The sequence below is a fragment of the Neomonachus schauinslandi genome, chromosome 14 (assembly GCF_002201575.2).
Source record: "Neomonachus schauinslandi chromosome 14, ASM220157v2, whole genome shotgun sequence".
NCBI classification, from domain to species: Eukaryota; Metazoa; Chordata; class Mammalia; order Carnivora; family Phocidae; genus Neomonachus; species Neomonachus schauinslandi.
Genome location: NC_058416.1, coordinates 71721553 through 71748968, shown reverse-complemented (window position 1 = coordinate 71748968; position 27416 = coordinate 71721553). Strand labels below are relative to the sequence as shown.

Below are 27416 nucleotides of genomic sequence, written 5' to 3'. Positions count from 1 at the left end.
TCCAGGACTCAGCAAGAGGCCAGAAGGGGTGATCCTGACCCCAGGCCCCCTGCTGGCAGTGCCCGCCCAAGAGCAACACCCTAGGCTCCTTGGGTCCCCGCCGCCCTGCCCAGCCGCCTTCGGCCTGAACGTTTGCTTTCGCATCTGCACGATATGGATGACGTCTAAACTCTCTTTCAATTATCCTACTGAACTGTAGTCTGTGCGTGTGTGTCTCCCACACTGCACTGTGTGCTTTTATTCATCTTGCTGCCTTTGGCGAGACCCGAGTGCTGAGCTTTAGCGCTCAGCATCCCGAATGACAGACTGGCCCTGCAAACGCAAACGCTAACTCTGAGATAAACACTACGAAAATCACCTCAGGAAACAAAGATCACCTGGAAATATAACATTCTGTATGAACCCATCCATGCAGCTGGCCACCTCTCCTAATGCTGAGCAGCTCTAGAATGTAACCCTTCTTTGGTTTTCTGCTTACTTTTAAAAGCAGAAAATTATCTAAGAAAGCAAATGTAACAGGTTAATATGGTATAGACACATTTCATGAATAGGAGTTTGCGGTGAAAAATTTTTAAAAACCGTGTTTTTCCTTTATTTTTCCCACAGTGGCAGGGCCGCACAACAGAGACTTCTTGAGAAAGCGGCAGAGAAGTGGTCCGCAGCGTGCTGAACCTAGACGTGGCACTGGGGAAACAACCACTCAAGCACACAAGTGGCATTTTGTGATCAAATTTATTTTTTGTTTCAATTTCATTTACTTTGTTTTACTGTAATTTACACAAGAGACTGCCAAGTAAACTAGGTATTTTACATTCACCACGCATTCCCTCAAATCTCCACAGTTGTTAGGAAAACATTAGAATCCGTGCGCTGGGCATGGATTTCCATGTGCGCCCAAGCTCCCAACGAAGCTACAGATGCCAATGAGAGTTTAGTCCATTAAAAGGAGAGGGCGAGACTCTTTATTTCACAAAATTAGCAATAATCTTCCTTGCACCAAACACTTTGCAGACAATGATTATGCTTTGACAACACCTATCTTATAACAGTGCCCAGAGAGTAAACATCAGTCTTGATCCTGAGTACACAGAGGACATATTTGACGTGGGGTTCGGAGCCAAGGCGAAGAGGGCATCACGGTGCGGCAGTGATCCTCAACACCCTCGTCTGACTCACTGCCACCACCTCAGTGGGGCACAGGGCGTATGGGAAAATAAGGAGCAGGGCGGGCAGGACTGTCAGCAAATCAGATTACAAACGTGATAGGACTACAGGGGCCAGCATGTTGCAGGAAGGACGAGAGGTTAAAGACAGTTTGTGACCAGAAGGCTTCAACAGTATCTTTCTAGTCAAGCTTCCAGGACTGACGGGAGAAAAACCGGATTTGGACAGAGAGAGCTGATAAAAATCTTACCTAGCTATGGTTCCTTTCTTAAAGAAGGAAGAAGGAGGAGGACAAGGTGGCAGCGGCTGCCAACCAGCACGTTCATGATGCTCACACGTGACAGGTTCCAATGGCGTCCTACTAGAGAGCACCTCCCCATGGGCGGCGGCGAACTGGCCCCTCAGCGGGGCCTCCCAGGCAAGAAGACCAGCCTGCGCTGCCTCTGAAATTCCGCTATCTCAAAGGCGGCGCCTCCCCCTCGGGGCGTATTTCACTATGAAAAGCACAAAAAAACCAAAACCAAAAACAAAAACAAAACCGTCACCACTATCTGTATTCTAGCATGTCAGCTGTGAGGAATCTAGATCATTTGCATAGTTGCCAAGCTCTAATTTCAGAAAACAGTCATTTCAGAAACAAGACTCCATGGAAGTGCTCTACTTCCAAAAGTTTTCCTACAGCCTACGATGCTATTCATTTCTTCATCAATTTCTTTGTTTGCCTAACAGGAGCCTGAAAATTGTATAAGTGTTTATTATAAATCACAAACCATCATCTCCATTTTTGCTAGGTTTGATGTAGAAAAATATTGAAATTTAAAATACAAAAATCCAATAAAAACCAGAATTTTTTTTTTTAAACGATTTTTCCCTCAGGGCAAACAAGTAAAAATTGGCTGGTAACTATACTTCTTACTAATAGACATTGTCCAATTTGAATTTAAGATAATAACCATCCAGAAATAAATCGTTATAAATACATTCAGAGTTTACATTCCAGATTCACTGGAATACCAAAAGATTTTGAATAAATTTTTCTGTGGGAGTCTGTTGCTTATGGGACTAAAATAAAAATTTATAAGATTTAAAAGAACAGAAAGATTTAAAAGAACAGAAAAGTAATAAAAGGCTATATATATTGGTCCACAATTTGACATTTATGAAACATACCAGCTAGTATTACATTGCAGTCAATTTGTCCATTAATGGTATTACTCTGATAATTATTAAAATCTGTTCCAGGTATATATATTGAAAATATTTTCTTTTGCATTCTTGAAGATAGGTACAGTACTTTGGAGAAATTGTACTAATCCTTTCAGTATGTTTGTATGTACATATATACACAAGTGTGTGTATCTTGATCTGTAGCTCTACATGCGTTTTATATACAGCTACAGATATATACACACACACACATATATATACACGTGGTTGGGAACCTGTGCGTGTGAGTACATCATCACAAGCACACATCTGGGAAACGTCAACACTGCAAGATACTGGTCAGATTCTTCTTCACTCATCACTGGCGGCACTTGTTCCCCTCACTTGACCTTGATTACGTAACTGTAAAAAAAAAAAAAAAGGAAAAAACAGGGCAATATTAAAACAGAGACGCACAAAAAATGTTATCATGTCACATACATTCTCCAGAAAAAAAAAAAAAATCCTCAACATGGCAAAACTTTTGCAGAAAACGTACCCCAACTACTACATTTAAAAAATTTAATCTCTTGAAGATTTTGGTTTCACTATGACATAACATTTTGTTTCAACAGGGAGAAAATAAATTGGAAGTGGAAATAAGTCACAGAACTTGGAAGAACTTAACAAAAGTAACAATAATCTTTTTTTTTTTTTACAGGAACACTGTATTTAAAGACAGGGCTCTGGAGGAATCCGGGCAGAGTTTCTTCATTCTTATTTATACAACTACTTGTGTTCACAACTGAATACTCCATTTCTCCCCTGTTCGATAATTAAAGAGCAGGTAGCACAGTAAGGGGGCAGCAAAGAACCACAGTGAGTGAAGAGAGTGTTCTGTTTTGTTCTTTCCCTCAATACTGTAGGCTCAACAGTAACAACGGGCAGCAGTGGACTGTCCCCTTGTGTGTACTCATGCTGGTTTTGGTATGTGGGGTAGATTCTGAGGCTCTTTTTTCCCCTCGAGGAAAATCTCTTATCTGAGCATATAAATTTGTGTTAGGGAAATAAAGCCACAGAAATGTTTTATATTATAATGAAAGCCAAAGTGTATACTGTAAAGGTAACAGAAGATTCAACGTGAAGGAAGACACTGAGATGTTCGGAAAAAATTTCAACTACAATGAATCACTAAGGCTGCCCTTCTGGTATGGGATGGAGGATCTCTGGTTTAAAATGCTTTTACGTATTTCCTTACTAACCACATATGGTTCTATTGAGAAATAGGTCAAATAACTGGACATCAACGAAGAATCAGCTGGCTTCCAGGACAACACTACGTGATGAATGAGTATGCCTGGCAGTTGGTCTCTGGCCCTAACACTAAGAACTAACTGGAGATTACTAAATTCAACCTGTTCCACAGATAAAACTCTTACAGAATAATAACTTAAGTGTTCCATGTCAATCTCTAAAATATGTATCTCTTTAAATTCTAAAAATTAAACCACATTTAATACTTAGTCTCTGCTCAGCAAGTTAACTACCCATTACCAACAAGGTATTGGTTTTTAAACATTCTTTTTACCCAGGTCTTCACTTACACAGTTTGATATTGTCTCTGACCCTACAGGGGACTCATCTAGACATCAGCAGCCGACGTGCCTCGGACGGAACCCTTCTTACGCATCTAAACGTAAAATAAAATCATGAGCTGCTGAAATCACAGACTCTAAATTGGGTTAGTAAGCGAAGGCAGAAAAAAGATCTAGGAAAGATTGTGATTGACCGCTGCCTGTTCATAACCACATCCACACTGAGAATGAAGTTCTGAGGCCCCTCTAGTAAAGTTGGTTATGTAAGGAAAATCCTGCAAAAGGCTTTTCTTACAACAACACAAAAAATGTGTATCTATTCTTGAATCCAGGAACAAAAGCCTGCAGAATGATGGTATGAAATTATCAAAGACAGCCAAGGGTAAATGAACTGTTGTTCACTAATACCATGTGAGAAAATGCCCTGATGGTCTGATTCACATTTTCCTAGTCCCTAGACCAGACAGGAAGACACAAGGTGTGGCCACCTCTACTGCTTCTGAGACTAGAGTCCCTGAGAGGAGTTCTTTATGGGAAGTTTATTTAAAAGAGGGAGGACAAAAGGAAGAACAAGTGAGCATGGGAACAATGTATGAGAAACAACAAAGGACATAAGGATGCATCAGAAAGGACAGGTATTCGTAACAGCAGACCACAGACAATTCCAAAAAAAACTCAATGAGAAAATCAGAAAAGAATGGACAGAAAAAGGAACAGATGTAATAAACACATTTCTAAACCTCAACACTTCTCCCCGACCCCCAGAAGTGCCAGTTGTGCACAAACAGGCAGAAAGTTTACCCCCAGTACTTCTTTAGCAGCTGGGCCTTAAACCCATATTTCTCTTTAGGATTCCAGGCAGGGGCATTCCTGTCATGCCTAAGCTTTCAAGATGCTGTTCCTTTTCTCCAAAGCCAAATCCCGTATGAGCAATACCCAAGTCTTAAAATATTTGCAAATTAAGAAGAGAATTACAATGTATCAAACTCTATCATCAGGTGTCAGGGAAATAGGACCTCAAGAAAAGGGGAAATTCCCTGGGTGGTGGAGAAGAATGGAAGTGTTAAGCCTCTTCATGAGGCAGGTGCTTTCTGGGTAGGCACTTTGGCCTGCAGGCATGCTACTGCCCAGAGTCTGAAGATACTAACAAACCACCTGTTAGGGCTCGAAGCAGCAGCAATGTGATGTGGAATAAAGCACTCCCTAATGACCCAGAGCAAAATAACTTAAATGGGATTTTAAGTTACGATGATCAGCACAGAATGCTGAAATTGCCCTAAAATGTTTTTCAGATCTCTAATAAAGAAACGGCCATGTACCCCCAAACCCTGAACCAACAAAAGATTTCTACCAACACCATGTGGGAATCAGTCAGGCTGAGCCATGTAGGCACAGCAACGATGATATCTTCTAATAAACGGGGCTTCTGTGGAACTACTTGTCTACCTTACGGACCTGCACGGAGAAGAAAGGAGCTGAGCCTGCAGGCCCTCGGCAAAATCCCCACCTCCTCATCGGGGCACTCACTGTGTCTACACTGGGAATGCTCTGTGTCCTGAGACTGAGAACTTGGGATGGAAGTAAGGGCACTCTCCTAAGGGAAGAGGTCCCAGCCAAGTTCTGTCCGAGAAGTCCAGAGGTAGGCAGGGTTCAGAGCTCCAACCAGGGAGGGCTCCATCCCTCACCCTCCAACCATGACCTCTTTTCCTCATGTTATGGACAGTCCTCTCAGCATAAAAATCAAAACCAGGGGCGCCTGGGTGGCTTAAGTCGGTTAAGCGTCTGCCTTCAGCTCAGGTCACGATCCCGGGGTCCTGGGATTGAGCCCCACGTCGGGCTCCCTGCTCAGCGGGGGTCTGCTTCTCCCTCTCCCTCCGTGCTCATGCTCGCTCGCTCTCTCTCTCAAATAAAATCTTAAAAAAAAAAAATCAAAATCAAAACCAAAACTCCTTCTCGAGAGCTCAAACCAAGAAAAGTTAAGTATGTTTTGTTTTATCTCAGCACTGGCAAATCCTTTTTGAAGACAGCAAGGCTATGCGGTGAGCTTAGTGAGAATGAGTGTCAGCACGCTGCTTTTTTTCTAATGTTCAGCTGAGCCTAGCAGCTCAGAAGGGCTGGGGACAGGGGCAGGTATCTCTGGAGCCTGGAGCACGTAGAGGGAGCAGAATCAGGCAAGGCAGGGGAGAAGGGACTAAAACTGGGCAGGAGCAGGGGTGCTTCTTAGAGAAGGGCACTGGACTCATGAAAAAGGGGAGACAAAAGTGGGAGAGGGGCATGGGGAAAAAAGGAAGTACCCATGACTTACTCTTGCCGGTTTAAATATTAGGGGCCAGCCTAAAACTATGGGGGTGAGGGAGAACCCTCTATGTTTGCCATTCTATCACCCTACTCCCGAGATCCAGAACTCAGAGTCATACTATTAGTATGAGAAATGGAGGTCAAAGAGGCTTCTATTGTCTGGCCTAGAAACCGAACTCCAATTTATTATGTTGTCTCCATGGTAAAACATGTCCCAAATGCCAAAAAATCAACTTAAAAACTTTTGGAACAAAATCCATTCATAAGTTGGAGACTGCCGAAAGTTTACTTTCTGTATAAGATAAGGTTAAAACATTTTATTGCCTTATAAAGAAAGTTAAGTCCTAGTCCTCTCAGAAGGTTTGTATAAAGCTAATTAGAAGCAGATCTGCTGTAATCACCAAAAGTAAGCAATTTTAAACACAGATTCTTTATAATGCTGTGTGCCAGACAAATAGATTTCCTTTTGTGCCAAAGAATGATTTGCCGTGATTCTCCTGTGATTAAGTGGGGGTCCTGCCTCACACACAGGCGTTTGTCAAACACTCCCCGCCTGCAGGGCTTCCAAAACTGGGACTGCTGGCGGGACTCTGGATGACTGCATGGAAACCACTAGCCTATCCCGGACATTCCTTGGGTTCACTTGCCCCCAGGAGGGCCTTACTTTCAACTGAAAAGCAGTGTAGTCCGGAGCAAAAGCAAAACCAGATACTTAGAGGAAGTGGGAAGAATCCATCCCTGGCAGAAAGGGGGTGCCCACACGATGCAGCTGCCCTGCTCACTGGTGGTGGGCGGGAGCTTTAACTGTGAAACATGGCATGCTGACCTCCGGCCCAAGCATCACCTCAATTTCTGCCTAAAGCTTATGAAGAGCTAAGGATTCAGTGCTAGCTGTGGGAGGGAAGGAGGCATTTCTGGCATCTGTGACAGTATAGCTAGGCTTATCTTTTCTACAGAAGAGGGAAGTAGGACTTACTGTGCGAATATCAGTAACTTACAGTGATAAGAAAATGAGCCAAAGGCAACTTGGTCTGATCAAGTGTATGCCTAAAAGGACTATGAACCAGGTACCATCAGAGAGAACTGATGCATGACAAAGAATACAAAACCACTGGGCATCTTAGAGGTAACCAACTCTAGATCAATAAAGCTCTATTCTGCTTTCATGGAAGATGCTCAAGAAAAGAGAAATCAGAACATGCGAGGGATGTTAGTGTCTAAGAAACCAGATTTTGATGAGGGTAAATATTAAAAAACGGCTTGTAATGACACTCTTCTTAATCCTAAATCTACACTTACTCAGCGCGCACACAGTTTTAGAGAGTGGCAATGAGAGAATTTGCACAAACAGGGAAGTCTTACTGTTTCTAGTTCTTTCTGAGTTTCATCCTCCATTCTCCTAATGTCTTCCATTGTCAGATCAATCCACTTGTCAATCCAACAAAAAAGCTGGCGATGAAAGTTTGTAAATATCCTTTTTTCTTGCTTTTAAAACAAAGAAGAATAGTAGTGTAAGACAGCAAAAATCTAAGACTAATAACATACTAACTTTCTACGTCCCAATTAACCCATGCAATCTCCATATACCTGGTTTGAAAAGACCACTTTGTCAATTAGTGGCAATCTTAGTTCCATCCCATTATCATTTTATAAAACAAAAGAAAAAGAAAAATCTCCCTGTGAAATGTGAAACAATCTTTCCTCGCAAAGGTAGCACAATTTATCAGGAACGGAAAAAACCATGGGGCTCACATTCTGATCCAACATCAACTCCTGCTAGACCTGATCTATTTTTACCTTTTTCTAAATCTCAGTGACCAAAGGTCAACTCGATTTCTTCTACTATAGACTATCCATGGTCATTCTTCTCTGCAGTTCAAAGGAATACTGTGAGGTTGAATATAATGTGTACTGAAACTAAAGAATCCTGGTTCTTTGGAATAAGATGTTTATTTAAATCAAGAATTATTACACTCCATCAATTTTTATACTCCCATATTACTATCACTACACACACACACACAACCATGTACATAATGAGTGGTTTTAATTGCTGCATTATTTAAATTTTACTAAACTTTCCCAAGAAGAGAGAAAAATGCACTGAACAGTGAGTACTTTAATACTTTTGGACAATCTTCAACTCTAAAATTTTTTTCCACGAACAGAAGGGACTTCATCAATTACACGTGTGATGAACTAGTTGTTAATCTATTACTATGATCCAAGAGGAAGGAAGGAAGCCAACATTTACAGAGTGCCTACCGTGGGCCAGCTGTAAGCAGGCCCAAGAGTAATCAGTTTCCAGCACATTAGGACCCTTTTAAAAAAAATGTCAGAGCGGTTCCAGCTTAACAGCAGAAAAGTTATGGTGGAACAGATACAAGCAGTTGTGGGTTCAGAGGCGTACCAGGGGTTTCTTAATAATGGTAATAGAAGAAATAGTCATACTACAGGAAAAGTAGACACCGAAGAAACTTTTCAAGCTCCCTATGTGTTTTCAACATGTGTACCTATTTACACAGCTCCAACTCTCCCCTTTCTAGATCAAATTGTCCATGTTACTTTCACTTCAATAAAGAAGACATAAAAAAGAGGTAATCAGAATTCGGATCCTCAGATTCTGTCACCCTAGGTTCAGAGTGTAACTATTCTCAGTAAGGACCTCTAAAGAAAACATCTCACGAGAAAGTGCAAAGGATGTAAGAAAGTGTATGTCAAGAGAGAGATGTGTGGAGGGGGTGAGTGAGTGGCCAGCTGAGCTGGGACAGAGGAGCCCCTCAGCAGGGAAGGCCTGGCCTCTCCCTCCAGCCGATGCCAGGACACCAGGTCCCGCATGCTGTACGTGGAAAGGGCTCTCTATACAGCTGGGCAAACCATGGGGAAAGGACTTGGAACAAAAAACTCCTATGCTCTTCCCCAAAGAAAGCCCCTTAAAACCTGCTGGCATTTGTCTTTGCTGTTTCTAGGGAGAAAAAAAAGAAACACAGAGAGGAACTATACAGAAGCAATAATTTTTACCTCGTAAGTGAGAAAGAGCGGTGCTAACAGAAAATACCCCATTAATAGCTACCTAAATTTAAGTCACTGCATTTTGAACAGCCCTTTACCTTCTGAATGAAGTTTTCTACTTTGCTTTGCAGTCCCCACCACTTGAATTTGATGGTCACCAGCTTATAGGCACACATCTGAGGACAGTCAGGGTTGTTTGCCAGCTCCTTCTAGATGAAGAAAATAGAAAAGGAAAAATCGTGACTTAAATATTTATGTTTTGATGAAAATTGACTGCTGTGTAACGACATCACAGACATACATGAAGAAAAGTACAATCTCGTATGTGTTTAATTCGGGTATCTGGAAATTCAAAATCATTTTAGCAAAAGCAGCGGTACTCCCCTGCTGCAAACCCTCCTTCCACAGACGAAGTTACTTCCTGGCTCTGCAGTTTAATAGGTGCATTGTTGGGACGCCTGGGTGGCTCAGTCGTTAAGTGTCTGCCTTCGGCTCAGGTCACGATCCCAGGGTCCTGGGATCGAGTCCCACATCGGGCTCCTTGCTCAGTAAGGAGCCTGATTCTCCCCCTCCCTCTGCTTGTGCTCTCTCTCTCTGACAAATAAATAAATAAAAATCTTAAAAAAAAAAAAAATAGGGGCATTGTTGTGTCTCCAACTACACTGTTCAGATTTCATATTAAATACCCAATGCGATCCACCTCACGCCAACAGTGAGCTCGGGTGCGTCAGGATGCTCCTGACGCCATTATCACGTTCCCGCCGTGGCTGTGCTGAGGCTCCACGAAGAACCGTCGGGAAGCGTAGTCAGCTCCTGTGTCTTCTAACACTGGCACAGGGAACGGCACTGTTTGTTAACTGAGGTTGTTACAGTAAAAAAAAAAAACAAAAAAGGGGGGGGGGACTATTAAAAAAAAAAGGAACAAGGGAGAGAGGTGGGGGCTATCTGGATTAAAAGACTAAAGAAGTAATAAAATACAATGTCTATAATGTACTTTCAGAAAACATTAAAAAGCAATTAGAATTTGGAACTTCAGATTATGTCAACCTAGGTTCAGCCAAAAATCTTGTAAATATAATGCATTTGTGTAGAGAGAGGTGGAGAGGGAAGGAGAAAAGAGAAGAGAGGGGATGGTGAAGCGCTAACAACTGGTGAATCTAGGTGGACGTGCTCATTGTTCTTCCCAGTTTTTTCAGCGAATTTTGAAATTTTTATTGTAAAAACTGGGCAGGGAACTGCAATCTATGTATTACTGCCCATTTCTGTGAAACTGAGTCAGGCTTCTGCTTTGGGAAGTTCAAGGCACTAGCATGTTTATTTTGAGGGAAGGGTTAAGGAGGGGGTGAGCCAAGAGCTTCATGTGGGTCTTCCAAGGTGTGTGTGCAGGAGAACGAAACCCTCCTGGGCTGAGCCAGAAGAGCGCCTGGGACAGGCTCATGCCAGTGAGCAAGAGCAGACACGGTCCTGCCTCTGGAGCTCACGGTCTGCATGGAAAGGACCATTCGGTAAACACTAAGCCCCAGGGCTGGTGTACTTACAAGATGAAAGCTATGTCTCAGGACCCTTTTGCCAAGTCTGAGTAAAACAGTGTGAGCTCCGTGCTTAGCTGGGGGAACTCACGGCTTAATACATATTACTTCTCGCTCTCCTTTATTCTTTCATAGAGTAGGAATTACCAGTTTGAGTTTGCAAAACAATTTTAAATAAAATTTCTCAAAAGGGTACAAAGTCATGTGCAACACTATGGGGGCACTTTTTATAAACACTGAATTGGTGAGTGAAAAGAGAAATGCAGTCTTCTATACAAGGGTTCTTCCCCCTTCTTCACCACTGTTCTCAGCTTCACCCCACACTCAAGACACTACAATGCCAGCATCGGTCACACTGTGTGCCACTGTCCCTTCTTGTCAGATGCAACCCATTCACACATCCCACTTTCAGGAGGTTCACTGTCTGTGGCAAATATTCGCTCCATTCAGCCATATGTACATACATTTAAAAAATCATGAATTTCTACGTCATGTTCTAAAACCTCAAAATTATTCTTCATTTATGCAATCATAGCACCAGACCACATTTCCCCCCAAATCCTCAATAATGTTCCAGTTTCAAGGGAATTCTAAAGACAGGATAGATGAAAAAATTCTTTCTTGGTATTATTATTAATATGATTCCATGTTTTATAGAGTCCTGCATGACTGATCAACTTTTCTCAGAAAATCTACTGTCATAACATTTTATCCTTTTTTTTTTTTTTTAAAGATTTTATTTGTTTGACAGAGAGACACAGCAAGAGAGGGAACACAAGCAGGGGGAGTGGCAGAGGGAGAAGCAGGCTTCCCGCTGAGCAGGGAGCCCGATGCGGGACTCGATCCCAGGACCCCAGGTTCATGACCTGAGCCGAAGGCAGATGCTTAACCGACTGAGCCACCCAGGCGCCCCACATTTCATCCTATTAATGAGCTGGTACATGGGTTAAATCAGTGAGGTAGCACCATTTGCATTTAAATGAAAACATGATATATACAGCAAACTGTCCTTGTACAGGTGAGTTCTATGTCAACAGAAGAACTTGGTTAGCTGAGCTCCATTTTCCCTCCCATAAAAGAGTACTAATGTTAAAAGTCAGCATGGATGTGTATACAATCCCATACACTTTATGAACAAGCTTAATTCAGCAAGTATTAAGAGGGTGTCATTTACAACCCTATCTGTCCTAGGTGTTGTAGAGGACACAAAAGTGGCCAGTAGAGAAGAGTAATTACATGTGCATAAATAACGATAAAACCACTATCCTTGGTGCTAATGAATTCTACCAGAAGGGACACCTTTCTGTTGCTGTGGCCCTGGCCTGAGACATATTTGCAAACCCCGCCCCACCCCACCCCGCAGGCCCCACGCACTTCAGCTGGGCTCCTGTGTGTGGAAGCAGCCAGCCAGCCAGCCTTCCACAGGACACAACTAGCTTCTGAATGCCCAGCCTCACTGAAATTATCACAAGACTGGCCTTTCACATATCATTTTTTTCAATAAGCCACGAGCCAGTGTTGAGGTACTCTCTAATCCAATGAGTGTCACTGAGAACCTTCATATGAAACACAATTTTGGTATATGAAGAATATAGTACTTAAACACCTGTTAAATAGTAGTGTTAGACTAGGAATAAGGGGACATGGGTTGCAGTTCCCATTATGCAAAGTAACTTTCTATGTAAGGCAGGTAGGATCCTTAACCTCTCTGGGCCTTACTTCTCTGTCAGTAAAAGGAAAGGCTCAACTTCTCATCCTCCACTGACGTGATACTAAAAGCAAGGATGAGTGAACTCAGTTTGTCCGGGGTCGGGGGTGGCCTAGTACTGCAGGCGGTAAGCACATGTCCTTGACATCTGATAGCCTGTCTTGTCTTGCTATTTCCCTTTATTTTGCACTTTATTCTATAATGGGCTTAGTGCAATATCCCCCGCCCCCTCCATGCACTTGGGCTAAATTTTCTCTACGGCTGAGAACCTCTGATGCACCACGATTAGCCCTAAGATACCTTCCAGATGGAACATTCTAAGGTCCTATTAATTACAGGCTGCTGATCCCTTCGTTCCGAAACTCCGAATCATTGCACACCTCGTGCTAAACGAAAACCTTGGGTGTTTCCAGCAGAACACCAACTCCTCAGAATTCTCCTACCATTTTATAAAAACAGCGGGATGAAGCATGGTTCTAATTAAAGAGTAAGCTAAATTTAATACAAATATGCCCATACCACACTTGGGCTCCAAGAGCAGAGCATACACAATGACTTCAACAATTACCTAAGTCTATTTCTCATTCTTTCTAGTGACTCTGGCAGTCTGTTCAAATCAATTAAGGTAATACTGGTAATTTACAAACGAACACTGATCTATAAAATTTAGTTTAAGTGATGGGACAAAATGAACCTGTTCTCTGAACTGTCTTCCCCAGATTTAAAATGTGTATTCCAGTCTCACTGGTTTTTTGTTTTCCATAAAACTGGTAAGTAACTATTAAAGAAAAGAAAAATTCAGGGAATATGTACCAATTAAAAAACAAACAAGTAAACAAAGAGCCTGCTGCCTTTATTTCTTGGCCTAATTCTCTATGGTATCAACACCTTACAACATAAGGCACAGAGGTGACTTACAGAAACATAATCTCAAATAACCAGAGCAAAAAGCTGAGAACAAAGAAGTTATGTTATTTTTTTCTTCAATTAATATATATGTGATATTTAAGGTCTCATTCAGTTCTTAAAATGACTCACGCAATTCCCTCTTATTTTGAGCTATGTATGGCCTTAAGACTAATGGTTAAATTTAAAAATGGCTTAAAAAGTCTCCACACTTAGGGGTGCCTGGTTGGCTCAGTCGGAAGAGCAAGTGACTGTTGATCTTGGGGCCCTGAGTTTGAGCCCCACATTGGGTGTAGAGATCACTTAAATAAACTTTAAAAAAAAAAAAAAAGTATCCATACTTAATGGTGAAACCAAAAATAGATTGCCTAGATGTGGTTAAGTAAAAGCTGAAACGATACTTTTGGCACCATCTTCTTGGGGTAGAATCTGACCACACATCATTACAGAGCCTTAAAGCTGTTCGTTTCCTATGTATACCACATACCCTTTAACCTGGTAATTCCACTTTCAGAGATGTATCCCAGTTCATCAGGTAAGGAAACAACAACACTACGGATTTATTTATAATTGCAAAAACCTGGACTTAACGGTGAAGTACTTCATAAACCTTCCAAACAATGGGCTACTACACATAAGCCATTAAAAACCATCTTTTCAAAGAATGCTTAATAATGTTCAAAAAAAAAAAAGGCCTAATATGAACAGAAACAGGTATCTGTGCACGGTATAAACACTTATTAACAGAACTACATAACTCAGGAAATGTAACAAATAGCAATAATTAAATGGTGAGACTATAATGATTTTTACTTTCTTCTGTGTACAATTCTTTATTTTCAAAACCTAATAAATATATATCATTTTGTAATCAGGAAAAAAATCAATATGCTTCAAAAATACACTACAGAAGTTTTTGCCCTAAGCTGAGTATTTTAGGACAAAGAATTACTTTGCCCTAAATTATCTGGGTACTATTTCAAATCTTCATTCTTCTTTGACTATAAACAATCTAAATGTTTTCCTGCTTCTTTTCCTTTTGATGTTTAATAAATAAAAGCTACACAAAATCAAGCTAAAAGCTAAATTAAGGTTTAAATATCTAACTTTAGTCCGGTCCATGCTACATTTTTCCTAATCTTAAACTTCTAAAGTAAAAAGGAGGTACACATGCAGAGTAAAATATGATATACTCCTCAGAGTATTATTAGAAATATTCTTGTGGAAAAATGTGTAACTTTTAAAATGTGAACAATCTCGGGCGCCTGGGTGGCTCAGTTGGTTAAGCGACTGCCTTCGGCTCAGGTCATGATCCCAGGGTCCTGGGATCGAGTCCCACATCGGGCTCCCGGCTCAGCGGGAGGCCTGCTTCTCCCTCTCCCACTCCCCCTGCTTGTGTTCCTGCTCTCGCTGTCTCTGTCTCTGTCAAATAAATAAATAAAATCTTTAAAAAAAAAATAAAATAAAATAAAATAAAATGTGAACAATCTCAACGGGGCAAATATTTGGGACTCCACATTCAGATGAATTTTCTAGGATCCACAGAACTCAAAGGAGCTCCAGCTTGTCTGCCCGGCTCTCAGGAGGCTCACTGGGGCCGAGCAGAACTTCCTCTCTAGCCTTAAACAATACAAATGTTTTCCAACTCTTTCCTCTTCCACCAGGCAAAAAAATAACCCCAAGGCAAATAAAGCCAAAATCCAAATTCAGATCATTCACACATAATTTCAACGCAACTCAAACTTAACATTTCCTAACCTAAAGCAAAACAGGATTCACTCTTTCCTAAACCTAGAAGTAAATACAATTATTTTGCTGATAAATATGAGTCGTATGTAGATTAAAGCATAAAAACTTAAAAGAACAATTGAAAATAAAAGGTATAGACTGTTGGGTCACCAAAAGACCAGAAAGGTCAGAAGTTTTAAATGAAAACCCTGAGCTAATTGAAGAACCCCAAATTATGACTCATCTTTACAGAATTTAAATTTCATCTGTAAAAGAGCAAGCACAAGCTAGTTGCAAAAACGTTTCCAAAATTTTATTTAGCTTGTGTAGTCACTGAATTCCTTACATTTCATGTTTCTAACCATAAATGAAACCCCCAAACTCAAATTGTGTTTTTAATTTAACGATGTGTATTAGGTTACTCTGAGGTATGCGGACTGGGCCTGAGGGAGAGTAATGTATAACTGGAGCCACGCAACAGAACCAAACAAAACGCAGCGTGTCTGACTGGAATGGTGAGCAATCAGGCCACGTTATCCACAAGAACTAGTTTCTTGTATCTGTGACAAACAAATATAAACAAATGTAAAAGACAATTAGAAAAAAACAAAACAAACCCAAAGGCGTTCTGGAAACTCATGTTCTGAAAATGTGGTCCTCTCATAGTTCCATGCTACACGGCAACTCCACACACACTTTTCCGGCTTAAAATGCGTTGGGATGAAGATGAAATTGGCATGTGCTCCAGTTAATCAGAATTAATACTTTGGAAGGACACAGCAGTTTCTGGTAGGCTCACACTGCCTTCATATTCTGATTTTTCAATTTAAGGCAATCTGAATGCTCAATTTCAGCTGTTGATTTCATAATGTAAGTTTCCAACCCAGATTTCACTAAGAAAGTCAAAAATAAACGCACTGCTGGGGCTGTTGCCAGTGCATCCATCAGTAAATATCAACAGAAGATTAGAGAATATATGTGAAGTATGTGTACTGAAATTTCAAGCAAAACCCAATTCCTCACTCAGCCATACCATTCCCTCAATTTTGTTTAGATTTTGGTAGCCATCTGGACCAGACCTACAGTGGGCATTATATTCTTTGTAAGTACACAGCAAGTCCAACATTTGGTTGTGTTTTATTTGGTTTAAGGCAGTTAACTTGAATCCAGCAAATACTTACTAAGCCTCTCCTAGGAGCAAACCTCTGTGCTAGGCAGTGCCCTATTTAAGTAGGTCAGACACAGAGCCTATGGCTGAAAACTCAGTGTGTACCAGGGGACAAAGGAGATGGGGAAGGAAGACAGTGTGAGCACATAAACCACTACTCTGACATGAGACACACAAAGTACCATGAGAAAGGTCACCGACTAAGGACTTCAGTAGGGCTCAGAGGTGGAAGATTCCTGTCTGACTGGGCAAATGGGAAATGTTATATGGAGTAAGCAAATGTGAAATCAAAGTTCAAAAGAGTGATCACGGGTTAAACTAGTTTCATGAAAATAAGACACGAAAGCTTCCTTCCTGTGGCAGGACAATCAGTCACATTTTCCATGTCTCCAAACTTAGTGTTTTTGTAGCTCACACCCATTTTACTAATCAGAACTACGACATGTGCTTCGTGCTCGTGTCCAATTCCTTTAGGAGTGACACTATGTAAAAGTGATACCACAGGTTCACCCTTCAGATAATACTCATGAAGAAAACATCGTCCCTGACAGAGTCAGTAAGAACTCTGCAAGGGGCCCATCCTGTCAAATCACCTCTCGAACTCAAGTAAGGCACTCCACCTGTCCAAGCCTGAATCCTTCGGTGCTGCCTGAAAACAGAGGCATTCATTATCCAAGATAAGGTTAGAACTAATCATGTATCACTCCTGGGGTGCTCAGCTTCTTGAAGACATGGAATAGCTTTTTTGGTGTCCTCTATAGGTGTTGGGTAATTCATACATACCAAGTGTTACTTATTTTTTACGATGTATTAAAAACCTAGTTTCCAAACCAGATGCTCAACAAACAAACAAAACAACCATGTTTTAAGGTCTGCTTTATTATAGATAATCCACAATGTGGTCTAACCAGAAACTAATTATTAAGCCTCTTTATGCCACCCACTACAGGTTTTTGAAAGTGAGATTATAGGGAGGGAACACGTTTTAAACATCTTCACATCCTTCCTGGGACTCACAGCAATATCTAGATGGAAGACAGGAGAGCACCCTCAGTCTCTCTCCTTGGGGGGCTATCAGTGTTCACCAGCCTCTTGAGGACTCTCTGGGCTGTTTTCTTGTCAACCTCTATCTCAAAGAGATTTCCACAACTGAGCTGTAACTTCTCCCACACCCCCACTTCCATTCTTCCCATCCCTGACCAACAGGACCTTGAAGTATCTTTACTTCAGGCCACTGACAAGCAAGGCTTCCACCTTCTTTCCATAGATGAGAGGCAGGAGGAGAAAGGAGTCTTGGTAGCAGGGCAGGGAACAAAAATTAGCGTCCCTATACCCCACAAAGATGGCTACCCTCCACTAGCTTCAAGGATCCAGAACAGCCTCTCTGGTAATTCAAAAATGAGTCTAAAGCAGGACTGAGCAGGTAAACAGCATGACATAATGTTATGAAAGCTCCAAATGCCAGAGCTTTTGCTCCAGAGTGGAATTAGAACATTAACCGGACATGCCTTTATGGTTAGAAAGAGCACATAATACACATATAAAGATAACATAAAAATCCCAATTTCTAGATCAGTATCCTTATTTGACCTGATCCCCTAGACCGCAATGTTCAGACACTAGATGAATCTTCCGAGACATGTCAAGCACTCTAAGGGCCAGATACTTTGGCAAAGCCTCCTACAAAGACCTTCACAGGCCTAATTATTAACTACCTCATATATGTAGACACAGAAGCTTAAGTCTTCATGAGGCGTCTGGATTAAATGAAGAAAGAAATGAGGCCTTGCCATAGGATAAAAATGACACCATAATCTTCAAAGATGGTGTTTCAATTTGTTAAAATGACAACTCTTCAGTTCAGAGGAGGTAAACTGGAAAGCTAAAGGAATCCACATGTACGTTGTTTTTGATACACCATTAGAATAGGCAGCCATACCAATGTCATAATACACAACAAAGCCCTCAAAACCAAAAGAAACCAAAGCATGTACACACACACGCATGTGCATGCAGTGCCACAAAGAAATAAACATTTAAATCCATAAGAAATGCACAAATCTACCTTGAAGCAAAAATCTTTATCAGGTTATAAATCACTCTATTCGTATGCACAGAATCACTTAAATGTTGAACCCTACATAACAAAATAGAATTCATGTGCTCAGATTTTAAAAATTATCTTTTCAGAGGGAAAATGAATATATAACTAAGGCCCGCATCTCTGGGTCTGTAGTTTTCAAAAAACAAAAGGTATGTATCATACCACAAGGCAAAAAAAAAAAAAGCCTGTACTCTAACCTAATTGGAAAATATGAAAATCTATTCCCTGGCATCCCCATGATCCCCTGCTAGCAAAGACTCCCTAGCCTTTATGTGGCCTCTGCTTCATGGCTGACCTAGGCCAAGCACTCATTAAACATACATAACCACAAGGGGTAAGGAGGGGTGAGTCAAGATGAGTTTGACAAACCCAGATACTAAAACGAGGGAAGCCCTGGATACTAGATAGAGACAAAGAATATCTGTGTCATAAATAGGGTGGCTTATGCATAGATGTAATCAACCCCAAGACATGAAGAGGCTTTTCATTTCCAAAGACCCAAGCTTCCTGAGCTGGGAATGTGACATTCATTACTTCATTCAGTCCTGGCAACAACCTTCTGAGGCAGTTACAACGTCCCTCACATTTTAGAGATGTGGAAACCCAGGCCCAGAGCTAGGATTAAGTTACTGAAGTCACAACTTGTGACACATGGGATAAGGGAATGGATTTCACCCACAGACTCTCTGACCATTGGAAACATACAACTGATACTAACAGGAATTAACAAATTCTGGCAAATACCATGAATACAGAGAGCCACAAGTGCCTTGATGCAACAGGGCATAAAAGATGCACTAGTGATTGGGGAGTCACAGGCTTCTGAGTCAGAAACTGCCATGTCTCCGCATTACACATCTCTGTGCTGAGCACTGAATCAAGTGCTGTGGAAACGGGAGGCGTCCTGCTGTGTTTCTCTGACCAAGTTTCCCATCTATATAATGAAGCAGTTGCACTTACCCCACACGAAAGTCGTGAAGACTAAACACAACCTTGCATAGTGCCTGGCACCAAAGGAGAAGTTTCTTTTCCACTCTCCAGTCTGGCGCAGACAAGCAGTAAATACTGCAATAGTTCAGAAGAACACACCAGTATGGGATAAGTAAGGAAAAGTCTCAAAGAGATCACAGAGTTTGCACTTAGTGCTGAATACACTTTTGAGTTTGTTCTTGTAAGGGGAGTTTCTCCTGAGGGGCAATGGGAAGGAAAACTGAAGGGTGAGGGTGGGATGGCACATGGAAGGCCTCTGGAGGGCTATGGAGCTACCAAGCAGCTCTGACACAGGAACATTCTGACATACACTCTGGGGTAAGTGGGTCCAGAACAAAGTTTCTTCGTCCTTTCTGCCCTAATTACCGTGTATTCCTTGCCTCTTCTCCTACTTCAGAAGTATAGAAATCTGCAACTATCATCCAGTGCTGCCCTCAGTGCCATGAGGAGTATAGTTACTGACAAACGGGGCCTCCTTACAAGAGATGCTGAGAAGATCAAGTCAGTCCACAGTTTTCTATATGCTGAATTAGCAGTTATTTGTCATCCTTTCTACTCTTTATTTTCCTTCAGGGGAGTAAGCAGATGGTGTAATTACAGCAGGTCCCCTTTATCCATGGGGGATATGTTGCAAGTCCCCCAGTGGAGGCCTGAAACCACGGGCAGTACTGAACCCTATATATACTATGTTTTTTCCTACATGTACATACCTATGATCATGTTTGATTTATAAATTAGGCACAGTGAGACATCAACAACTAATCACGAAACAACAATTACAACAAAATACTGTAATAAAAGTTACACGAATATATATATATAGTAATCCTCTATCTGGTCTTTCTCTCTCTCAAAGTATCTTCTTATTCTGAGCTCACCCGTCTTGTGACGATGTGAGATGATAAAATGCCTACACGGTTAGATGAAGTGAGGTGAACAACACAGGCACTGTGATGCAGCTTCAGGCTACCACTGACCTTCTGACCTCAGAAGGAACAACTAATTCCAGAATGCAGTTGACCACTGATAAATGAAACCTCAGAAAGAGAAACTGCAGGGGGGCGGGGGGAGTGGACGACGACACACTACTGGTTATTTCTGAGATCGTGGTAATTCAATGAAATTCAGTTAAGCAGTAACTCCATTTATAAGAGTAGCTACATCCACCATCATTTGGCTGAAGTTAATAACCAAGAGATAAAGGGGTGGAAAGGGATCACTATCAGCCAGCATCCTCTCAGAGAAATAATAAGCAACTGTCTCACACGCGCGCACGCACACACACAAACACAATGGGGGAAGAATGCTATAATGCAACCTGAAAAAATGTAAATTTCATATTATTTCTAAAAACTAACTTATTCTAGAATTTTAATCACTGATTGATGATAAAAGACAAAGCAATGTTAGTTAAAAGGGTAAATCATAGGGCACCTGGGTGGCTCAGTTGGTTAAGCGACTGCCTTCAGCTCAGGTCATGATCCTGGAGTCCCGGGATCGAGTCCCGCATCGGGCTCCCTGCTCAGCAGGGAGTCTGCTTCTCCTTCTGACCCTCCCCCCTCTCATGCTCTCTCTATCTCATTGTCTCTCTCAAATAAATAAATAAAATCTTTAAAAAAAAAAAAAAAAGGGTATATCATAAATAAAAAAGGAATAAAAATCAAATTCCAAGTTCCTAAAAGGTTGGAAATTAGTCTCAACTTTGCGCTCTATTCCCTGTAAAAGCATCGTTAGCTAGCTTTAGGACTTAATGGAGCAAGACGGCCTTCTAGAAGATAGGGCTGCCTTTGAGGTGGCCACCCATCTACTGCTCCAACACGAGACTCTTTTTTTGGAAGGCCAGGTTAAATCTCAAAGGGAAAAGACTTTGCCTCTGACTCAGTGTGAGTTCTAAAGTCCACAGTTAGAAATCTGCAAAAGGCTGGGGAAATTCTTTAAATCCATTCAATGAAATTTAGATCACACATACTGAATTTGTTCCTTAATTTATAAGTGACATATATCACTTCCTGGGAATTAAAGTTAAAAGTCTCTGGCCATGACCATTCAATTGGGAGAATCTTGGAACTGAACTCTACCCAGAGAACAAATGCAAAATTAAGATCATTATGAATCATTTCTTATAGAACAAAGTCAGACTCATTCTTCATTTTAGCTGATGTGCAAGACAGTCTGCAAAACAGTCCAACACCCATGGAGAACCACTCAATGGGTTATTTGTGGTGCTGTTATAGTAATCCTCTATCTGCAAGCAACAACTAGCATGCAGATAACTTTTATCAATGATCAGTGACTGGATTCACCATGAAGAGATTTGGTTACCAAGTAAAACACGTTGGTGGAAATCTGCTTTGGGCATGTTTAGGTTTTAATGTTCCCCTGCTCCTGTCAAATTAACTGTAATAACTTGCCATCACCACATTAAGCCTTCTTTAAGGGTCTGTCGTTTAGTTTAGTGGCTATCTTTAAAATGCATTATATTTCTATAGCAATTTAAATGATTACCTTGACATTGCTTTTCCTACTCCCATGAATAAAGTAAGGATGTGTTCTTTATTAGAAAATGACTACTTGCCATCAAAATTGTTCTCTGGTGTCCTGGTTTCCAGAACGTAACTACTAAAAGGCCAGGAACATGAGCTCAGGTGAATGCAACTTGTTCAGTTTTAACTAAGACTAAATTAAACTATAAACCTTCATTTAACATGGACTTTTGTACTGCTTCAAGTCTCAGAAGAGAACATTACAATCCCCGAAGACTACATCACTTGTCTCTTTTAAGAGTGATCGGAAGAGCGTTATGCTGAAAGTGACAGTCTGGCTGTGTTCTGTTTGTTAATATAGCGCACACCTGCTGGCCAACTGCAACTGGCTCTAAGTCCTTATCACAAATAAAACTATTTTTGTGCCATTTCTATTTTTCACTTAAACATCACCAGCTCTTCCAGACTAGGGACCTGTCAAGTGGTTTGTTGCCAAGACTCTGCCTGTCAGAAAGGTCAGCATCCAGTACCTTCCAGTTGGGTCCCAAAGGGCCTCTCTTGGTCTTGACTGACTGGAATAACGCTGGGTCCTCATCAGCTTTGTAGTCCTGCAAAGCAAAACAAAGTCAGAGGCAGAGAAGAAACTCAGGGAAAATTATTTAACCCTGCCAGAACAGCTCTTTGCAGCTACTAAAACACAGGACAGAAACTGATTAGACTTACTGTGCTTTTGTGTAAAAGGAGCAAAATGGTTCATTACATTAAGTTTTTGGTTTGGTTCTCTTTGCTTTACACACTTTAACATTAAGGCAAGACAACTACATAATATTTAGTCATGAAAGTCTCGATGAGCAAGCCACTGGTTACTGAACAGCTACCTCCAAGAACAAATATTCCCACATTTTTTTTTTAACGGTTTCAACATTTTGATACATATATAGTCATATTCGAGAAATAAAAGGTACTCATCCTAGTCTTGACAATACCCAGAGGTGACGACCGAGAGCGACTACTCTGGCTAGGAACGCAGACTGAACTACTGATCCTGCAACACCCCCATCTCTTCCATGGCTGGGTCTGTGCCGGATGCCTCAATGACGAGGCCAGCCTCTCCAAACCCTTGTCCAGAGACCCATCAAGTGCAAATCCCTTGGCCTGCTCATAGAGGGACTGCATTCATGGCAGCTCCTCGTTGTCACAGAAGGCGAGGGAAGGGTTTACGACTCCATGATGGGACTACCTCAGTTATATCTTGTCACAGGGGAATGGCCCTAAGACTTAGGTTTTAAGCAAAGTTCTATAGTGTGTGTCAATTCTATTTCCCTAACATCCTCTTCCGTACAGAATGGAGAAAATGAAAGAAGTAAATCTTTTTAAACCTGTCTGCTTTACCAAAGTTCTTTTGTCATTGCACACGTATCTACACACAACCCAGCAATAGGAAAAAAACTCCCTTTGAAGAGCTGAAGTCCAGATTTAGAAAAACAAATGAATTTTAATGGTACCAGTGAACAGAGGTCAGTTGGTGAGCTGAAAATCCTACAAAGGGAAGCCCTTGCCTTCTCGAGTAGAATTTCTGAGCCAAGGGTCCCTCATGGCATTCATGGAAGGACCAGAGACTTTGGGGGAAACGCCCAGACAAGTCAAGTATGAAAAATCATGGTTCTAGAGAAAACGGCAAGCACTGAACATACTCTAAAGTAGAAGACAAACTTTCATAAATCAAAGAAAACATGGTGAGAAGCAGCCACTCAGGATTCAACACTTACTTAGGGAATACACATGACATGTCAATAATTACTGACAAAGTTATAGATAAATTGTGTGAAGAAGGAAAAATGTGAGGTTCAAGTAGAAAACAAAACTTCAGAAAGGCCCCCAACAGCACACCATAATTATTAAACAAGCACACTTAGCTGGCTACACTGGGTCTTAGTGCTTTAAAATACACCGTGTGGTGTAGCCACAGGCATTAGGTCAGTCAGCATTATCCGGGAACGACAAACCTGGACGAGCCGCCTGCAAGGAGTTGGAGAACTGGAGTTACTCATGTGTCTGGGCACATCAGCAGAAAGGTCAATTACTGTCAACTAACACAAATTTTTAAGTTCCAATTTAGAGCTACAACTTCAAAATTAACAACTTCACTGCTGAGCAAAGAACCAAGTGGGCAGGTGGTCTCAAGACCTGGGTTCACAGTGCAAAATCAGCCCTCCTGCTAACGTAAATAATCACGTAGCACAATCAAACATTTTCTCTAGCTCGGAGGCTTGGAACTGAAACCTAGAGACAAGCTCACTTTTCCCCAAAATTGAAAATATTTAGCATTCTATCAAATAATCACTTTTGACACCATCTCCCTCCATCAAGGTCTACTTATTCCATAGCCACCACACATAGAAAGCAGCACACAAGATGCTATGAGGTAGTCCAAGGGCTCTGAGGGTGTAAGGAGAACCAACACACCTACTTGGTGCTAGCTAGCTCCTAGAAAGTCACAGTTGGGCTGGGAGAAAAAAAGAGAGGCAAACAAAGAAAAGATAATGGAAACCCCAGAGAGCACAGGTTAACTGCCAACAGAGAATGGAGAGAACTGTACTCAGAATCGAAATCAACCGACATAAGCCAAGGAAATGTATTCTTAAAAGGAGTTTTAACAGTATGTTTAAAGGTAGAAAAACCTTAACTGCTAAGGTATATGTTAAAAATTTTTATGATTAGGGGTGCCTGGGCGGCTCAGTCGTTAGGCGTCTGCCTTCGGCTCAGGTCATGGTCCCAGGGTCCTGGGATCGAGCCCCACATCAGGCTCCCTGCTCAGCGGGAAGCCTGCTTCTCCCTCTCCCAGTCCCCCCTGCTTGTGTTCCCTCTCTCGCTGTCAATCTCTCTGTCAAATAAATAAATAAAATCTTTAAAAAAAAAAATTTTATGATTAAATTGTAATTATCTCTACAATGCCCAGAGGCCTGGCAAGTGTTCTATATTTCATCCTGTTTAAAGGGAAAGTACTTTTTTTTTTTAAACCATCTCAGGTGTGACCTCACTGTGGGTATGCCATTCAAAATGTTCTTTTTAATGCAAAATCTGAGATATTATGGAGCCTGGCCTGTGCTGAACAGTAAATATCAATTTCCCAAATCTGAGAGGCTGTCAGAGGATGCTCCACCTTTTTATGTGCCATTAAGAAAGAACACACTCAGCCAATAAAGCATGCCACAACTGGAAGACAAACCCTAATTTTTAATGTATTAAAACGTGAGGAAAAGAGGGCAGGGGAACCTTAGAACTGATGAAATGGAGCCTACAGAACTACTGCACGATGATGGCACCAGGGAGGGTGAAAATGAACAGATGGATCAGGCAGGCTTCATTGACGACACTCCTTCAGGCCCTTCCCAACCCAGCTCCATCCCAGGGTGACAACTCAGGGCTTCTCAATCCATATTTGATAAATTAATTAACTGAAGAACATGGAGTAATGCTTCCAAACTTCTCCACTCTCTACCCAACACACTGTTGCAGTCTACTTGCCAGCCTCCATCATTAGTGCCAGTTATTCACTGCGATACTTTTCTGAACTAAGAGCTCACAGAATTATACAGAAAAACCCAACCTTGAAGACCATCGGAGCTGCCTCTCTGCAGATGAGGAAGCCATAGTCCCGACAAGGAAGTGGTGAGTTGAAAATCTCTCTTGCCCTAGGGCTTCAACTCAAGCCTTCTTAGCCTCTGTCCTTGGCTCACTCTAGTACACCACAGAGCAAGTGGCAGAAGAGCATCCACAACTGCCAGATAAGCAAAACACATTTCAAAAACACCAAGAAGCAGCAGCAGCAGAGGTATCAAAGTAGATCTGCCTATAAAGCAGGAGTGTGTGCATATAAAATACTATACACACATACACAGATCTCCCAAGGTAAATCTTCCTGGCTTTTTTTCTCTTGACTAAAAAGCAGCAAACATTAAAGGTATTGTACTGAAAACGTAACAGAACCCAATTATTAACAATAGCACCTTAACCCTGACAGATGAGGATAATGCATCTTGTCAAAACCTAGGAATTTTTGTGTTTTTTTATGTTGGTTTGAATACGTAAATGTTTAATCAGTTGAATTAAGTAGCAAGGTATTAAAAAGCGGGAAGCAGGTGTAGTTTTAACCACCTCAGTTTTGTACCTTTATAACAAACATTTAATTTTTTGGAACAGAATCGTCTTTGCTACAATTTTATTGTTGGGTATCTAGTTTGGTCTTTCCGTATTTGAAAACTGGCCGATTTATATCTGTATCACAATGAACAAATATATTCCTTCATGTATGACAGTTTCAGCATACAGAATGCAACCTCAGCTACCAATTATAGCTGCAAATGAGCAATAGTGTGGAATGAGACAGCCTGCTGGCTTTGTTAGTATTCTGTCTCCTTTGGGATCCCATGGGGAACGGGGAGGCTCTGATGAAGAGAAGCCCTTGGCTCATGGTTTATTGTGCTTGCCACCAGCTGCAGACTTCTCATCTCATTAGTTCTTTTAGAATACTGTGGGTGAAGACAGCTGTAGCCTACTTGAGTCTTCAGCTCCTGGGTATTCTGAAGGCTGAATTTGCTATGTACTTTCTGTAATCCTTGGGAAAAAAAGAAAGCAAATTCACTAGGCCACGGAAATGTATTTTTAAAATCACTTTTAAAAGTAGAAAAATCTTATTGCTAAGGTGCACTGTGTTTAAAATTTTTTATGATCAAATTTTAATTATCTGTATAATGCCCAGAGGCCTGGCCAAGATAAGGGCTTAGTAAAACCATCATTATCAAGTTAGGTGTAATGTCCCTAGACACGGCTCATTCCACCAATACTAGTGGCCGAACAACAAAAAAACACAACGGTATCAGCATAAGGTAGATTCGGATTAGTGTTAATACAACTCTATTTAATTGAAAACTCTTATTTAAGTAAAAAAAGGAGGCAAGTGAAAGTCAAGACACCCTATGGAGAACAAATAAAATATAATATGGTAAATAAATGGCTTACTGAGTCTCCATGCTGGAGCCACAAAATACATTCATTAAATTCTCATAAATAGCTGTTTTCTGTCACTCGAATACAAAAGTTGTGCTACCGCTTGGGTGTACATCTGTTACTCACTACAGCTCTCAATAGAAACTCTCAACAGAAACCAGATTCATTCTGAAGACAAAGAATATTAGTTTTATGAATCTTTTAGCATAGTGGCTGTCCCCCAAAATGCAAGTACAAAATCTGTGCTGAGCCAACCTAAATGTCCTTGAGCCCAGATTTAACTCATGATTATGAATGGGGAAGTGAGTAGGAGGTGGGGGACTTGGTAGGAGTTTCTTGACAGCTTGTGGAAAAATCGAGAAGAGCTCCAGACACCAGAAACTGCTTAAAGAACCATACATGGGTTACCACAAGTGAAGCTAAATGTAAGCTGAGGAAAAGAGTGCCCAAACCACAAGCATTAGCAACCCCTCCACACCTGCTTACACAAGGACGGACGGACACACCCACACCCACACCCACACCCACACCCCCACACACCCACACCCACACCCACACCCACCCACCCACCCACC

The 27416-nt window shown here is 41.4% G+C and overlaps 1 protein-coding gene across 2 annotated transcripts in view; it reads right to left on the bottom strand.

Annotated features, from left to right (window-relative positions):
* Positions 1 to 719: 719 nt before the first annotated feature.
* Positions 720 to 27416, bottom strand: part of PITPNB (phosphatidylinositol transfer protein beta) — a 63912-nt gene continuing 37215 nt past the window's right edge. Inside the window, exons 8-12 of one of the 2 annotated variants that reach the window (XM_021703632.2) lie at positions 22362 to 22439; positions 9314 to 9424; positions 7566 to 7688; positions 3915 to 4000; positions 2649 to 2733 (exon numbers count right to left, since the gene is read on the bottom strand). In XM_021703632.2, the coding sequence (XP_021559307.1) occupies positions 3953 to 4000; positions 7566 to 7688; positions 9314 to 9424; positions 22362 to 22439 (360 nt within the window). In that variant the 3' untranslated portion in view covers positions 2649 to 2733; positions 3915 to 3952. Of the gene's footprint in view, positions 2734 to 3914; positions 4001 to 7565; positions 7689 to 9313; positions 9425 to 22361; positions 22440 to 27416 lie in introns of both variants that reach the window. The other variant, XM_021703631.2, reaches the window with a different exon arrangement.